Raw genomic sequence first — 18,240 nt, forward strand, 5'->3', positions numbered from 1 at the left:
AAGCATACACTTCAAAGGGATTGATGAACTGGGATTTCAGACAAAATAATATGAGGGCTATTTTTCTTCTCATTCAGCTACTGCTGTAATGCAAGGCCAGCTTCTGAGCATCGCGGCTGCATGTTTGTTGTATGACTCTGACTCCATGTGGTCATCAAGGAAACTGCAAATCACTGCTGCTTTGTCATCAATTGATGCTGTGTGAAGAGGATGCAGCAGGATGCTAATGTTGGCCAATTCTAGTATTTTGTTTTGAGTGTTTTATATTTTTCTTAGCACATCCAGTTTACCCACTGTTTTAAAAAATCTAAAGCCAATTAAATTTAACGAACAAGAGCCATAGATAATTACTACATTGTACATTTTATATACAAGTATTTTCACATATGTGTGCACGTGCATATTTTTACACACAAACACACACACACACACACACATTAAAAAACTCTGGTATGTGACCTGTTGTATGGGATATTTGGTATTATAACGCCAATATAATACACAGTATATTTTAGGGGCCATTTGTCCCCCCTGTAGTGAGTTTTCTACTGTGACTCTTGTTATCTAGCATCAGCACTCAAAATTGAGCCATTATTGGTTGTTATATCCACAGGCATAATCAGAAAGAACCTTCTAACTAGCCTCACACCTTCACATAGAAATGACACTTAAGAGTGAATTGTATTCATGGTGAGCAGTGAGCACACTGTGCAGGCACTTACGCACTGTTTCTCTCTCCATGCACTGTTCCAGCTGAGTCTTAGTTGGCCATTCACTCGCTTGAGTAACATTTAACTTGCCTGCGTCTCAGGTCCGCAGACCTTCACTAGAAAACCCGACAGACGCATTCAACACATCAAAATTAATTCTATGCAAATGTTTGTGCTGATGCAAAATGTCCTCATTTAGTTTTGGCGTTTCAAGGGCAGTGCATTTCAGTTTTTGTTCGAGGGCTTACATATTCACTTTAGCTACTATCTGATTTGCTCAGATTTCTGTAAAAGTAGGTGGTGTCAAAATGGAAATGCAGACTGTTCTCGAGCAACAGCTCTCTTGTATATTCACTAGTTTACCTACTGTAGCTGGGTCGTGTTGGACTTTGCAAATGTGAAGGTCTTATACATAATGTATTCAACATTTATTCCAGGATTGGTAACATTTCAGCCATTCCTGTAAGCAGATACTGTGGTGCAGAGGACATAAGTATATCAACCATTAACTACACAATGTGTCTGCAGCCTTGAGATGTTTTCTGTCATTAAAATACAGTCAAATAGAAATTAAGTTCTCATATTTTATCATCATTTTAAATGGAAACCATGAGCAATGGATACAGAAAAACACAACCAACGTGGGCACTATTCAACTTGTCTGCACACAGACGATCCTTTTGAGGCAAACAATATTGGTTTTCATCAGTATTATATTTAGAAATACATTCATTATTCAAATGGCAGATTTAAAGGCTCTCATATTTTAAACTGTCTGTCTCAAGGGTGACTTTAGGCTTGTACCAATACAATTAAAAAACAAAACATATCAGCGCATTAAAATAAATATAGAGATATGGGCAGATTTGAACATGCAGTAGGTGGTTGCAATGGTGCATTACTCTGTAAAAAGTATCAAACGTTGGCAACACAAAAAAAGAGAAAGGACGGTTCTGCAGGACTCTCGCTCTCTCTCTTTCTCTGTGTGTGTAGATGACTGTGTGTGGTAAGAAAGATGTGGAGAGCATTAAGTGTGTTCAAAACTAGTTGCTTTCTTTACAACTGTGTGCTTTGAGTCTCCTCTTTGGAAGATTTTGTGACCTTGTCCGTGATGGAGGGAGTCTGTGTGTATCCCAGCAGGCGTTCCTGTTGATTGGATAGGCCTGGCTGGCTAACTTGCTGGCTCAGAGTATCAATGCCCTTTATCTCGCCTCTCAGCTCTTTCACTTTCGACTTAGTGGCAATACAAGTACACAACCACATGTAAGTGATTTGTGCTTGAAGATTCCTACCAGCAAACATGAGTGTCTGCATGAAATCGCACATGTAAAAAGCAAGTGTAGATACGTAGCCTGAAAATTATCCACAGTTAAGGCTCTGTGATGCAGTTGCTATGGCAACTATGATAGAAATAGACGTGTATCTGCAAGGGAATGAAATGTATTGAACTGTTGTTTAGAAACTGAGAGAGATTTTATTCTTATGATTGACAAGTTAAGTGAGTGACTGCATACGGACGTGAATGCTTGTGTTAGCGTGTGCGTTTCAGGGTCTTTGTGATTGTGAGTATGTCAGGGTGAATGAATGAATGAATGAATGAGTGTGCGTGTGTGTGTGTGTGTGTGTGTGTGTGTGTGTGAGGGAGAGCGTGTGCATATGACACACAGCAGTACATTAAAAGTGCAGCACCATAGATGGGGGGCATAGGGCACATCATTATGATGGTAGGAGAGTGTGAGTGGGTCTGCACTGCACTCACTGGCCCTGTGTGAGAGCAGATAAGCTCAGGCAGAGACAGTAAATTTAATGGGAAAAAGATTCTGTTTGAGGCACCTCCATTGTTGTTGTGGCCATGATGATGTTCTGAGCGTGTCGTGTCAAACATTAATCAATGGCTAGATATTATTGTAATGATTTAAGTGGTTTTTCTTTGTGAAAAAAAAATCACAATATAGCTAGATTGTGTGTACAATGGGTCCACGTTCCAGCATTAAGAAACCATAATAAACTTAACAACCCTCATCCATGGCGCTGCAATCTTCCTCTAATGCTGGCGCACCTATTTGCTCACAAATTGTCTTTTATCTGTTATTGACTTATTCATTTCAGACATAACCTATCATTCCATTCAAGCCTGACTCCTCTCCATATTGCCTTTGTACCTCTGGTGCCTTCATTAGGCTCCCCTGGTTCATTTTCAGTGGAGATGAAATAAGAACAAAGGAGCTGTGATAAAACGTTAAGCCCAGACATGCAAAAATTGCATTTGCAATACTATTATAATCTTAGATTTTATGGTAGAAATAGGTGGAAATCAGTGAAATAGCAAAAGCCTCAGAGAGGGAGGGGAGTTGGAGGGATGTGATGGAGAGAGATGAGGGAGGGGGTGCAGGAATATGAGTGTGTATGCATTTTCAAGGCGGTCTTTCTGTTGCAAGAAAAAAAAAAAACAGTAGTCTAACAGGAAAACGAATAGGTCGAGCTACTGATGAAGGCATGCAAATGCAATTTAGTGACGGAAACTGACGTTTGAGATCTTCATGTGTTAGTGGAGGCTTGTGAGATGGCAATGTGTTTAATTTTAGTTCGAGATAGGTGGAATCACCTAAGCGGTGTGTGAAAGAGGGAGAGAGAGGCGAGGGAACAAGAGGGGAGGGGGCGGGGGTGTATGGACCTCACTGGTTACGGGACCTACAGGCACCCCGATTGTGCTCTGCTCTCATCATTTTTGGAGGTGAGGACAAAAGAAAAAAGGGGAAATCGGAAGAAAGGCCCGGGATCTGAGTGTCGTGACGGGCCCCCCGACTTCGCCGCCGCTGGTCGGGGTTGTCTGGACTCAAAAGGGTGAGGGAAAAGCGGCGGAGCAGTCGACTCTAGACTGGGGTTTCCTGCCACAGCAGCGGGATTGTCACAAAACAGCCTTTCAGTCTTCGAGGGGCCTTGTATTGCTACGTTTTCAGGTATGCATTTAGAGTATGTTAGCTAGCCTGTCTCTCCCTGGTTAGCTCTGTTTATTCAGGGGAAATGTCAGGCTGCGTGATGCTAATTTTCTGATGCAGTACCCACACCAGCTCTCTTGCCAGTATACGTTATTTATGCTAGCTAACCCATTTACTCACAGCCCCACTGGATTTGTGAGGGGGGAAACATCTGCACCTAATCACCTCTCTGTGGTAGCTGAGCGCTGCCTGGCTGCTCGTGCCTTTAGCCTGCTGTAACTATCGTTTTGTGCACGTTCTCAAACGCTCGTAATAACGTAATAAACGCAAATGAGCTAGCTTGCTACGATGCTAACTAGTGGGTTTGTAGCTCAGCTAGCTCCCAACATATGCGGCTAGCTCGCATATTTAATTTGCAGTGTGTGAGGTATTTTAGCTAACGCTAACCTTACAAAGCTACAAGAGGCAGCACTACAAAGCTAATTGGATTGCGTATACCTTGCTGTGGGCTAATGTAGCCACTAAGGCTATGTTACAAAAGCCAGTGTTGTGTTGATGGCAATCTGAGGCGACACACAGTCCAAATATAACAGAGCTGGCGTTTGATTATTATCTGCAAAGAACATTGCGTATGAGCTTATCAAATAGGCAGCTGTGCAGTTGATTGACTTGCTGACAGACTGCATTGAGCCAGTTTGTATTAATGCTGCACTGTTCTGTGTATTGTGAATGCTGCTGCCTGGTCGTGCACAGTGAGCTGCTGTGATTAATTAGTAATCAAGATATGGACTCCAAGACGGATGGAGCTCAATAGTGTCCTTCTAACTTGACCAATTTTACACTGCATCACCCCACTAGCTTTGACCCTTAAATATGACTCCTGACACAGACCTGGATGCTGTGTGTTTGACTCAGTTGAGCTTGTTTTGTAGCCCTCCTGAGCTTGTTTTTTTTCCATCACTGTGGTTAAAAACAATACATTACATGGGTGAAGAGAGGTTCACACTAATGGTACCGTTGACAGACACCAGTCATGCTAATAGTTATAATCATAAGCAGTGAAGATGTGTTGTTGTGTGGCTCAGAGTGAGAGTATGCGACTACAACAGAAGTCACCCAAAGTTGTGTTAGGGCCATTAACCATTTTCTAGTGTATTTGAGGCAGACAATAGAGGCTTGTGTCACACGTGGCACTGACCCCATAAAGGTGGCGTCATTCCTGTAATTATTGCCTATAATAATAATAAAACCCATTAAAACAAGTTGAATGCTCTAAAGTTAATGGCCCTAAGTCTCATTGTAAAGAGTTGGGAGATGGACTGCTTCTGTTTTGGCTCCACGAGGTTGTTTGTTTACATGTGAGGTAGCTTGTGACCTTGTCTATGTTACTTTGTTGCCTTAATTGCATGCTGCCGCTAACCCACTTTTCTCTCCACCAACCGTGTTTGTTATCAGTCAGAAGAGACAGCTCAGGCATGTATTGTTAAATCTCCAACCACAATAAAGGCTGTACTCTCAGTGCATATTAAAAAAAGGACTGTTGATATGAGGCCAGCAAGCCTTTTAAGCAGTGAAGTAAGGAGCTGAATGAATAGTATATGCAATGAGGAAGTAATGTTAACATTATTGTTTGTTTGGTGGATCTATTTGTGTTGACCTGTGTGATTATTGCTGTGGACCACGAAAAAAAAAATCCACTTATGGACAGTGCTGATTCAATCTGTAATATGTGATCCCAGATCAGTTACAAAAAGCCTAAACAAAGGCTCAAAGCGAGTTTAATTCATTTTGTTTGGCGTTGCATTGGTAAATATGTAGTAATTTAACACTTAATTGGTGAAATTAAATTGAATATAGCCCACATAGGCTTTTTAATATTATTGTACAACCACAGTGCATTTCTCATTATAATCAATTAATTACAACAATTTCAGCAATTTAGCAATTTATGGTAAATCTGTGATACTTCTTCATTTTTGCATGCTAACTTTTTTGATTCGTCTTTTGTATTTGCAGAGTTTTGAAGGCTTCTGGTCAGCGGCTCCTGGAAAATGAACTTATCTGCACGGAAATACTGAAGAGACACAGAAAACAGGAGCTTGAATTGACTGAACTTGAAGTGGAATAAATGGATTACCCTCCTTTGGAAAATTGTTGCCATGGAACTAGGTAGAATTAAATGATGGTTGACAGAAAAAAACAAAGGTAAGAAACTACGTGCTGAAGATACAGGAGAGCACCAAGAAGAACCTGAACACAGAGTCAAAGAAAGAACAATTACTAAATAGGGACCAAAGACTTCTACAGTCCGAAGGAATGCATGCCGTAGCAAAAAACTAAAAAAAGCAAACACTATTTGAAAGGGAATGACCAAGAAAAAAACATCTCAAAAAGTATTACACTCTACATCCAACAACCGATGAGAATATCAATGGAGTGTGTGCCTCTGGGAATGTTTAGTGAGGGTCTGTATTCAGACCTCTTGATTCGTGTTACTGCAGCTTTGGTCTCTCACAGGTGTGAGTCAGGTCCCAGCAAACTTACGCATGTTGACGAACTGAAGGATTGCTGTGACAGAACACAGTCTCAATGGTTTTATTGAGGATTTTTATTTTATTTTTTGCACAAGAGGCTTTTGGATCACAACATAATTTAATCCTAACATAGCTCTGTTTGCTTGAGCGAAGTGTATACATGTAAAGACATTTGAGGTTGAACATCTCACATAAGTGGTGCGTCAGTCGTCCATGATATCATTGCCTGCTCAGTGCCAAACTGCTTCATGGAAATGACTGCACACTTTTAGTCTTGTATTTTTCTGCAGTAGAAACCTGCTTCACTACATATCTATCTCTTTGTTTTTCTTTTTAAAAAAATTCCATTTTTTAAGACCGAGCTGTTTAAGTGAACCCTTTTTTAAAAAAGTGATAGCAACCATACTATCATCCCATTGAAGAAGTAAGATTTTCACCATTTGGCCTTTTCATATATTTATAAAATCATCATCCGTTAAACCTCCCTTCCTGCTTTCTGCTACAAAAAAGTGATTATAACATCTGCGATATATATTCCTCAGCTTGAACTCTTTGGTGGATTTCAAAAGCATTTCCTTGTTTTACTGCCAGGCCATAGACTCTCTTTTTGTCATTTATGGTTACTGCCGTAAGCCTTCCAGTTTCTGATCAGCAGCATTCCCTGGTATAGACACTGACAGATATTTCCGTTTTTAATCCAAACTTGGAAAAACAATGCAGAATTTTTCTAACAGTCCAGCTCCCCCCTCTCTCCCCTCTCTCCCCCCGGGGTTCAGTGGGAGGGGTGGAGGAGGACCTCCGTATCCCCCTCAGCCAGCAGATCCCCAGATCTCCCCAAGGATGACAGATGATTACGCAGGGATGCAACAGCAGAGCCTGCACAGAGGCCATCACCACCCCACCCAAGCTAGCCACATGCTTGCTTACAGTGCTAGAAACAGAGGAGCTGTGGAGCCACCGCCAACACAGGGTAACATTCACAGTGGCAACACTACCAACCCTTACAGGAAGGACGTCATGGATTATTATTTTTCAATGAGTGGAAAGGACAGACACAGAAGGGGGGGCATGGGTTATGGGGCAGGCTTTGGGTACCCTAATATTGATGGACATATACCTCACCAGTACCGGCATGCTGGATCTGGCTCTGCACCATCATCTGGCCTGATGTCACCATATCCAGTAGACTATGGCTCCAGTGCTGGTTCAGGTGGAGGTGCTGCTGGTGCTGGAGCGTTCTCTCCTTCTCATCAGTACAATATGAGTCAGAATCCTGCAATGCAGTCAGTGCCAGGTTCTCAAATGCAGCACCGCCAGCATGGGCAAACCTTCCCAGCTGTCCACCATGGACAGCAGCATAGGAGCTATCCCCACTCTGGGCACAGAATGACCCCTCAGTACCCACACTACTCCCCACAGGGTGGAGCATCCACAGGGTCATCAGGAATGTACAGCCCCCCTCCACAGAGATATCTCGACGGGGCTGCTGGCACTGGGTTCGATCCCAAAGTCAACAGTTCTCCCAGTGTCAACTCCAGTTCAAACTCAGTCTCCAGTTCAGTTGCTGCTAACAATGTGGGGCCAATGGACAATGTTCAACAGAGTTACCATGCTTCAAATTATCCTGGATATTCTCCACAGGCGCATTCACTTCACAAGCAAGCCACACTACAGCACCGCAACTCACAGCACAATTTAGGAGTAGGTTATGACAACTCTCTCAAGATGCAGCACCAGGGCCCGTCTCCAGGCTCTGTATATGCTAAACATCACCAAGCCTCCAATCCCAGTATACCTCAAGCAGCATCTCAAGAAATAGCCAAATCACCAATGCATCCCAATGCTCAACAAACCCAAATTAACCAAAACTTTAGCCCCGATATCCAACCCCTCTCCAGCTGCGTCTGCAGTGCATTCCCCCAGTTGTAGCTCCTCTCCTTCCCCTTTGATGGGTGTCTCGGAGGCACATGGAAACCCCTCAGGTCATGGTCCTTCACATCCTCCTACATCAAACCCCCGTAGCAGCCATGGTCAGGGTAGATTACTGCAGACCATGCCTCAGTTAAGTCCCACACCCAACTCAAATAGCAGCATCAGTAGTTGTGGTAGCAGTGGCAGTCATAAAGCTCACAGCATGAGTGCAGTTGGAGGGAGCAGTCTTCCTCCAACAGGCCGCAACAAAATTGGGCTTGTCACAGGAATTGGAGCTCGAGAGGAGGGCTCCTCTGTTTATTCCTCTTCTCCACTTGACAAAATGCAGGATGCTGGCCTGAACAGTCTTAATGCCTTGAGCTCACAAGTAGCCAATTTACCAAACACAGTTCAGCACATGCTCCTCACTGACACAGTGCTTTCACAGAAGAAGGGGAAAGATGGGGGGCAGATGCAACAGGCGACACATGGCGTGCCCCCATCACAACCAAGGAGTCGAAATGCAAGTGCAGCCTCAAGTACTAGCACGGTAAAGGATGGAAGTGCAGTGGGGATTGGTGATGGTGCCAGCTTAGATGCTGGTGCTGATGAAGACTCCTCGTTGATGTCAGTTGGAGGCTCATCAGGGACCAAGGTGGAGCGTGAGGAGCAGTTTTCTGAGGGGGAACATGGGAGGGAGAGGCAGATGAGTGGTGCGAGCAGCGGATCTGAACCAACTGGCTATCAACCACCGTCTCAGAGTCAAACACAAACTGGACAAGCATCAAATGTTAAAACAGTCACCTCTGATTCATCGTCAAAAGAACCAGTTGCTTCTGAAACAAAAGCAAGTGAAGCTCATGTTCCCCCTTCATCATCATCTCCATCCTTTGGATGTCAGTCGTCAGAGACTGGCCCAACTTCACATTCAACACCTCCAGTTTCCTCATCCCCGTCATCCACCTCCTCCAGTATCCCTCCACCACAGCCAAATTGTGTCTCAGAGCCTGGTTTAACATATAGTGACCAACGAGGTGGCCATAGGAAGACAACAGAAATTAAAAATGAAGTCATCAAAAATGAAAGTGAAGGTGCAGTTGAGAAAACAGAGAAAGGCAGTAGCCAAATGCAACAAGATGGAGAAATCAATACACAAAATGGTCAGGACAAAGAAAATAGGTTGTACACTGCATCCAGATTACACAATAATGAGAGGGAAGAAAAGCACACATCTGAGGAACAGCAGAGTGCCAGTAGTGTTGGTGTGATTGTTTCAGCTCGGTCTGAGGGAAGTCACACTGAAAAAAGCAAGCATCCCCAAGACAACTGTATAGAAGAGAAACAGTCGCACTCTTACTTAAGAGAGTCAAGCAGTCATAATGGGGAGGAAGGTGTAGATCTGAGCCTGTATTCCTCCCTTCACCAGAAATCAAATTTCGGACGGCCTCAAAATCCTCCCCAGTCTGGACCACATAAATATGGCCACCCAGAATCAACATATGGCTCAGATTTGTCAATGAAGAACAGAGGAAGGGCTGGCTCAGTGGGTGTAATGGAGTCAAATTCCAGATACTTGGGGTACCAACAATCGCAAACTGGCTTTGGCCCTGTGCATCCTAAAGATGCTGTTTCTGTAGCAGAGGCTTTGGTGAAGAGAGGGCAAGGAACAGGAGCTAAAGGTCATGAGGATAATTCACAAATGCAGCAATTTCCCAGCCTTTTACAAGAGGTTCTTCAAGGTTACAATTTAGATAGACGTTATGGCAGACCAGAACAAGCATTTCCTGCCCATCTCCAAGTTCAACAACAGTTTCAAACCAGACACCCGTATGTCATGACTGAAAGTATGAGGGTGCAAAGTGGAATAACTGAGGCTTCAGCTCATTCTGCCCAAATGGGTATCTCTGGAAAGCCCCCACATCCAAACCAGAGGCCTGATTTTACTACAGATCCTCAGTCATCAGTGAAGTCAGAAGTGCCAAGTACTAAGACACTGCAAAATGCTGACAAAACTGAAGTGGGTGTGACCCAGAGTCATTTACCACAGGCTACAGAGTCTCAGCAGCCCCCACCAAAACACATAAACTTAGCAGACTATTCCCTACCACAGAGAAAAGCGTTATCTAATGTATCCACTCCATCCTCTGCTGTGCAGGAGCTCCTTTTGCAAGAGCCAGAGCCGCTAACAGGCAGCATTGGTCAAACTGAGTCTCAAAAATCATCAGGCTGCATATTAGCCCCATCAGAGCGGCGCTCTGTCATCTGTGATGTGTCGCCAAACCGACGCAGCACACCAGAGAGGGACAGGGAACGTGACAGAGAGAGAGAGCGGGAGAAAAGTCAGAGTGGAGCCTCTGTGATACAACAGCCATTTTCCTCTCCAGCAGCAGCCAATGATCTGAGTAAAAGGGATACTGGAGAGAAACAAGTGGTGAAAATGGAAACAGCATCAAAAGAGGCTGGCCCAGACGCTGCAAATTTACAAACTGATCATCACGGCAGTGGTGGAGCTAATGAGCCTGATATGGAGTATCATTCCAAGTCTGTTCACTCAGTTGTAATGAATGCTGACCCCTATAGGCGAGGTAATGTTGAAATTACACCCTTGCCATCTCATCCTATGAGCACTAATCCTTTATCTTCACCTTCAAGGCATCAGTCCTACCTTCATGGTGTTGATTTATCAACTGGCGGTGGCAGCGGTTTTCCTGGATATCGATATGGAGATACAAGAGAAAGCAGCATGATGCCACGCAGTAACCCCCATTTTCCCTCCCACCATCCGTACCACAGTTTATCCCCCCAGACTCAATCCACAAATAAGCTTCAAATGTATCCTCACCCTCGTGGCCCCCCTCATCACCCCCATGACATGACTGACTGGGTAAAAGCAATGAACAGGCCAGCAAAGGAGATGATGATGCAGCCTGGTTCTTCTCCAGGAAGACATAAGGTCAACCAATCAGAACAGAGACAGAGGATGATCCCCCAAACTGACATGCCCGGTGAGCCACATGCAACCAAAACTTCACTCCATCATCAAAGCGCATTCTTTGATTTGAAAATGTGGGAGTCAACGCACTCTGGACGAGACAGCGCTAGAATGATGGAAGGAGAGCCCTACTACAGAACACAACCACCTCCCCCACCCCCCCCCTCCCCCTCCTCCCGTTCCTGTAGCTTCACACGGCCCTGTTCCTCCTCAAATGACTCATGGCCAGAATGCTGGGGAACCTGAGGTCTCCAGAGGAGCCACAGAGGAAGCCAAACATCCCGTGCCACCCCCTCCATCCAGCTCCACTAAGTCCTCTGCTGACATAAACTCCACTCAGCCACAGGTGCAGCGTCAGACTAAAGCTGGTGGTTCTGGAGACACAAATCCACTTATATTGCGAAGGAGAGTTCGTTCTTTTATCTCTCCTATTCCCGCCAAAAGGCACCACCAGGATGCGGTTCAGCAGAGGGCTGCCACAAATTCACATCACTCCCCTGGGGCTCAGTCTGAGTCTAGCCATCACAATGAAGATGACTCATCCAGTTCAGATATCCCATGTCCCAGGCTCTCTTCCCCTCTGCTTGGAGAGAATACCTATTCACAACCCCTATCTCCATCCAGTGGTACCACCAAGGTTTTGCCTCCCAGGAAAGGACGGGGTTTGAAACTGGAGGCAATAGTGCAGAAAATCACCCCAAATATTAAAAAGCCAGCAGGCCATGCTGATGATGAGTCAAATCATTACCCAGGCTTCTCTCACTCAGAAATACCACCGTTTAATGATTCACAGGACCAAGACTTAGCACATTTCCCTAGGGTCACAGGAGGGGATGATAGTTACATGGATGAAAGTCACTCATTAAACGACATGATTCCGTTCAGAGTAGTTGATGAGACTGGGCCTCTACCTCCGTCTGCCTACCCATGTGATCCTCACCAGACATCCCAAGCCCTAAAACAAGACTTTGACTTTGGATTGGGAGCCGCTGTGGCATCAGCATCCGGTGACAAGGAGGATTTCGCTTTGCTCGGACCTTTACCCCCTCCTCCACCTCTTCCTCGCCCAGTCCAGGGTTCCCCACCTCCATCTTCATCTGCCCTGTCAGACATTCAGCATTTCACCAACACTTACCAGCAACTTGAGACAAGAAGAGGAGAGCAGTCTGCTGCTAATCTTCTTCGACAGAAACTTCAAGAATCTGGCATTGGATTTGATGATTATCCTGGCAGTGACTACTATGGAACCACCCCACCCCACCATAGCCAGGCTCAAGGACACATGCTGAATAGACAACATCAGATGTCCTCTGGTAGGTCCAGTCTGTCGCCACAGGACTCTAAGCCACCAGAGAGTGTCGTGCCTAAAGGCTATTTCCCATCTGGAAAGAAGAAGGGCAGGCCCGTAGGGAGCGTGAACAAACAAAAACGGGCCCAGAACCCAACCCAAACACAGGCACAGGGCCAGCCTCAAGCCCAGGCACAGAGCACAACTCTGAGTGCTTCTCCAGCCCCACCCACTCCAACTACAGCTGCTGCCACAACTCTGCCTACAGTGCAGACTACCAGCAGCCCACCAGAGCCTGTAGCACCGCCTCTGCCAGACGATAAAGTCACTCCCCCGCTGGCCCCACCCATTTTAACCCAGGTAGTGAAAGTGGATATTGAGAGTGAGGACACACAGCCGGAGATTGAGGTCAAACCCGTTCGAAGAAGACGCAGAGGTGTGAAAGATGAAGATGAGCCACTAGAAGCAAGGGGACGACAGAGGAGGAGAAGGAGAGGAGCAGCAGCAACGTCACCATCGGTGGCCAAAGATGACCCAGATATATCTTTGGGGGCAGGAGGGAGCCTCGGCACAAATAGAGTATTTGTGGATTCAAACAGAAAGGGCCCGTTTGTTCCACACATACATGTGGAGAACAAAATACCAGAGATTGGGGCAGTGTGCACCATTGTAAATGCTGAGGAGGACAAGATGAAAGGAGAGCGTAGTGCAGTTGGAGGGAAAGCAAGCGGGAGTGGAATTGATTCTCTCCTGACCTCAGCTCTTTCTTCCCAGTTATCTAGGAGAGACAGAGAATCAGAGAAAAGGGAGTCAGACGAGGTGGAAACTACACTTCAGTCGGGAAAAGCACTTCCTTCATCTGGCTATGTTGTTGCAGGGCCCGTGATTACAGAGACCAATCACTCTGGCCGCCTGCTTTGCTGCCTGTGTCAGAAATGGGCAAATTACAAACACCTTGGAGATCTCTATGGCCCTTTCTATCCAGCTGAATATGCTGCAAAGCTCCCCAAAAACCAGCCCCAGGTCAGACAGTGTCAAGCAACCACAGGCACAAACAAAACAGGACCAAATTCAGACATAAGCTCAAATGCTTTGAGCACTATCCAAGACACACAAACACAAGATGCTCAGTTTACCAAGCCCTCCGCTGAGAGCGACTATGCCATCAGTCTAGATTCAAACCCAACATCTCTTACCACTACAGTCAGAACTGCCTCCATAGCTGGTAGAGAGGAAGTGACGATGCACGTGGCTGACAAGCTCAGTAACACCGCCTCCTCCTCCTCCTCCTCCCCCACCACCAGTAAAACAACATCTCTAACCTGGGACATGAATCTAGATATCCGACCTATCCCTGAGCTTAAGAGAGAGCCAGACCTTGAGATCGACCTGCAGCAGACTCAAAAACAGCCGCAGCCGCAGCCGCCACCAGAGGAAGCTCTACAACGACCCGCACACAGAAAGCTGACCTCGCATCCACGCTTTAAAAGGAGGCACAAATCTAGCGAGGATTCCCCCAGAATGGTGCCATCCAACAGCAAGGCGTCTCTGCCCTTCCAGCCTCCACCGCCGGCCTTGGACTCCCTGGGACCTTTGGCACAACTCGCCCAGCTGCCTCAGATGCCCATGGACCCAGAGGAGCTGTGGGTCCACGAAGGATGTATAGTGTGGACCAGTGGAGTGTACCTTGTCAATGGGAGACTGTATGGCCTGCAGGAGGCACTAGATGGCGCCAGAGAAACAGTGAGTGTCCTCTGTTTATTTGACCTGTTTTGTTTTGGGATGTTTCAGGTTCATAACTTATTGCTGGTGTTGACTGTTTGAAAGGCAGTTTTTGAATTCAAGTGTTAGCTAATAAACAGATAGGTCAGTGGTTCATGTGTTATGTTATATGTTATGGTATATATTCTGAATAACAAATGCTCTGCACTATATTATTTATAGTGTTTATTGATTTCTGTCATTTTGCTAGGCTCTTAGCTGTTCTTTACTGTCCAGTACAGCTTTAAGATGTATTGATTTCTTTTTTGCCATTCTGTCTGTCTCTGCATAGAGCTGCTCATACTGTGAGATGGTGGGCTCAACCCTGGGCTGCTACAGTAAAGGCTGTACACTTCGCTACCACTACCTGTGTGCTATTGAAGCAGGTGAGTAGATGCATTAAATACAGACACACTGTTAATAGTGAGTTCATGTAAAATAGTGTTTCCCAAGAATGGATATTTGTGCCCAGGCTACTGTAAACACAAATGTTGCTTTTTACTGTGAGAGCTCTGTGTGGCAATATCTGCACTGTACTGGTATTTTCTGATTTTTCCAGAATGCTCTTTGAACGAAGATAACTACTCCCTGCGGTGTCCGAAGCACAAGGTAAAGAAGGAGAGGTTGGTTTTTCCTACCGTTTCTAGGGAAATTTCGCTTTGTGTGACTTAATGAAAATCCCCTCTTTCATTTGCCACTGTAGTTCCGCCCCACCCAATCACTGATTGAGCCGCTACGCTTCATTTCTTTCAATCTCTCCCTCTAAACCAACCAAACCAATGTTCTCTCTTTCTCCCTTTCACATGTCCTCGTCCCTTCTTCGCTCAGTTTACCCAGAGCATCCGGCCAGCCAAGTCAGTTTACCTGGAGCAGTCAGAGAGAGGCTGAGAGAAATGGAGAAGAAGAAGATACGCAGGAGTCTGGGAGCTGTAAGTTTAGACTCAGTTGTGTGTGTTTGTGTACCTGTATGTATGTGTATGTGTATGTGTGTGTGTGTGTGTGTGTGTGTGTGTGTGTGTGTGTGTGTGTGTGTGTGTGTTCAGCATGTGCCATAGACAGAACAATCAGCGTGTTCTCATTTGTTCATACACAAATATCTTTATTACTATCATTTCTTCCTTTCACAAATTGGAAAGTAAATGCTTTTTCAAAGACGACTTCCTTTGTTCGAAATTGCTTGTAATGCAATGCAGTTCTGCAGCCAACTCTCTAGTGTAAAAAAAAACAAACCACTAAACCACCCAACGGGTTCGATCACCACAAATACATTTCCTTCTGGGAAACAGTTTTTTCATTATTCGGTGGGGGGCTGGTTTCTCATTAATGGACCTCCAATAAATGGACACTAATTCGTTGCCTCAGGGCTGTTTGTACCGTTTCTATTCAGGCAATTTAATTCCACGCAGCAGCACTACTCCATACTTTTTGTTGGCTGGTTCTTGGACTCCTGCTGAGGAAAATCATCCTGCTCTCACACTCCTCCTCACCTCACCTTAGTGGCTGTACTCCTGCCTGTCACTCGCTTTCACTACCTCCCCCTCACTTCCAATTCATTCTGTCCTCATGGAAACTAAAGACTTGCCACATCATATCTCTCCTTTTCTTTCTCTTTAAGTAAGGTTACAGCTTAATGCTGATGGTATGCTAAGGATTTTGCAACCTTATCTCCTAACTTCATCATGTTTTGCGCAATTCTATTCCTGACTATCACCAATCAGTTTACCAGGTAACAGCTGTTTGGTTTCCATTGAATTAGAAACCAATGATAAATATGGGTGCGTCCCTCAACTTGGATTTACACATTTAAACCATGTTTAGTTTGTCAATGAGTCAGAGTAGACTGTGATTATTAGTCCAATTCAGAAGACTTCTCACATAGGTTGTCTCCCTTTAGATAATTGCGCTATGTGTGAAAGCAGTTTATTCTTTGTATCAAAATGCAAGACCCTTGGTGAAGATGCTAACCTCCATTTTTTTGTGTTCCCTTTTCTAGGTTAGTTTGGACAATAGAAGAAGACTGGTTTGTGAAGCAGCCCCAAATGTGAAAGGACAGGACTGGCATCTGTGACAGAGAACAACAAAAGGGAATGTACAATTTCTCAAAAGGAATCAGCATTATTTACATTTAAGACAATGGAGAAAAGAAACTTTTTTTGTAAGAGAAATATTGCTCTTTACTTAAAAGCAGAAAAATAAAAAAAACATGGACATGCAACATAGAGGAACGGAGCTACCAGTAAAAGAAAACTACAAAAAAAAAAAAACTACAAAGATTGAAGCTGAATAAAATGAGACGTCAAGACTGATGGAGGAGCTAAAGGAGCTTTTCTGTAAAGAACAAAAGAAACAAACTTCCTCTCTAGGCTTACTTTGATTTTCCTCACACAACCTCAAAGTGTTAAACTCTTGTTTATCATCAGTTACCTTTTTTTTCCTGGTTTTCTTTTGATTGCTTTGGAGAGGTGTATTGGGAGCAAGTTGGGTGTCAAACCCAGTAAAGAAAAGGAGAGAATATTGTATCCTCTCACAAGTAGTATCTTATCTTATATTAGGATGATCACAATTATTATTTTAGTCCTCATTATTATTTTGTATCCTCATTATTTACTCATGAAAATGAAATGGATGTATCTCACTTTATATTCAGTCAACACATGAATTGGATTTTTTATTTTTTTTTCATTCCTGGAGAGGGAGGAGCCAGAGTGATGTCTGGAATGTCAGGGTCGAGTTTGCCACAAAGACATTATTGCCTTGGAGAACGGACATCTGTTGCCTTTCAAAAGTCACGTGTATGAATGTGAAGTGAGTGTGTGTGAGAAACTGAAAAATGCCGATATCTGGGTCTTTGATTCCATTTTGGTCCTTTTGAAAAGTGTTCTTATTTTTCATCACTGGGGTTTTTACGGTACAGATAGTATTCATGAAAAATCCGATGGACACAATCTTATTTTTCAAGTACAAAATGTAATGTGCAAAGAGAAGGACAGAGCGAGAGGAGGAGATAACACTATGAACCAATGCGTGTCCCCCATCTTGAACCGCTCTGATTTGGGAAAAGATGATGGACAGGACACTGAAGCGTTTTCATTGGTGTGGAACTGTGTACTGGGTGCACAAGTGCGTATGTTCTACATAGGAAGCTCTGTTTTGACTGACAGGTGTCAGTCCCTTGGACAGTGATGGAACATTTTTGGAACTGAGAACTTTGGAGAGGGTGTCATATGAAGGCTGTGATGGGCCAATAGTACTGGCGAACGGGGAGTAAGCCTTACCAAGTATTTTTGAATGGTTTCATTCTTCAGTGACACAGCAGCGATTTGATCGGAAGATGCAAAACCCATTCAAAAGAAGCATTGCCATAAAATTTAAAAGTGAGTCGTACATGGTGTTGTCTTTATCATTTTTTATTGTTATTCTTGTAAAAAAAAAAAGTCAAGCTGAGAAGAAGACAGTTACACTATCAAAACCATGCTGTATTAGAAACCTGTCAATATGTATATGAATTATGAATACACTTTAAAAATGCTTCAATTATTCTCCTCTTCTTATTTCTGAAACATATTTTTGTCATTTTTGCTACAATGATAAAAACCACCAGCTTTTTCTGCCCCAATTTCTTTTCCACTTTTACCAAACTCTGCCTCTCTCTCTCTTTTTTTGCATGCATTCTCACATGAGCTATCTCCATCTCTATATCTGTCACATACACACACCCTCTCTTCCTCTATCCCTTGTCTCCTCTTCCTGTCTCTTCAGTTTGAGGGGAGTGCATAACCCCATTCTGACTCTTTCAGGCTGTCTTTAGAAGACAGGTTATGAATGCACTCTTTCGAATCTAGAAACTGTTGTACCAGGTCAAGGATTCTGTGTTTCTGTCAATCAGAGTAAAAAAAAACCGAAACACTGAAGAATTTGACTTGAAGAAACTAGAGCAGCTTCAATGTAGAAATAGAATCTGAAAAACAAAATGTCAGATTTAGCTTTGCTAAAAGTTCAAATAAATGTTAAAATGCAACCAGGATGCAGTCATGAAAGATAAGATTCTCAAAATGTTCACCATCATAGTGGCATTTATATAATGGGGTGCATTAGCTCAGGTTTT

The 18,240-nt window shown here is 44.1% G+C and overlaps 1 protein-coding gene across 1 annotated transcript; it reads left to right on the forward strand.

Moving 5' to 3' along the window:
- The first annotated feature begins 3,116 nt into the window (after positions 1-3,116).
- On the forward strand, positions 3,117-17,672 carry tcf20 (transcription factor 20). Its single transcript, XM_051388299.1, is given in 8 exon segments — positions 3,117-3,670; positions 5,666-8,058; positions 8,060-11,254; positions 11,256-14,117; positions 14,428-14,521; positions 14,695-14,758; positions 14,964-15,064; positions 16,129-17,672. Coding segments are annotated over 7 exon segments (7,482 nt in total). The 5' UTR covers positions 3,117-3,670; positions 5,666-6,897; the 3' UTR covers positions 16,134-17,672.
- The last annotated feature ends 568 nt before the right edge of the window (positions 17,673-18,240 follow it).

Source organism: Dicentrarchus labrax, unplaced genomic scaffold (assembly GCF_905237075.1).
Source record: "Dicentrarchus labrax unplaced genomic scaffold, dlabrax2021, whole genome shotgun sequence".
Taxonomy (NCBI): Eukaryota; Metazoa; Chordata; class Actinopteri; family Moronidae; genus Dicentrarchus; species Dicentrarchus labrax.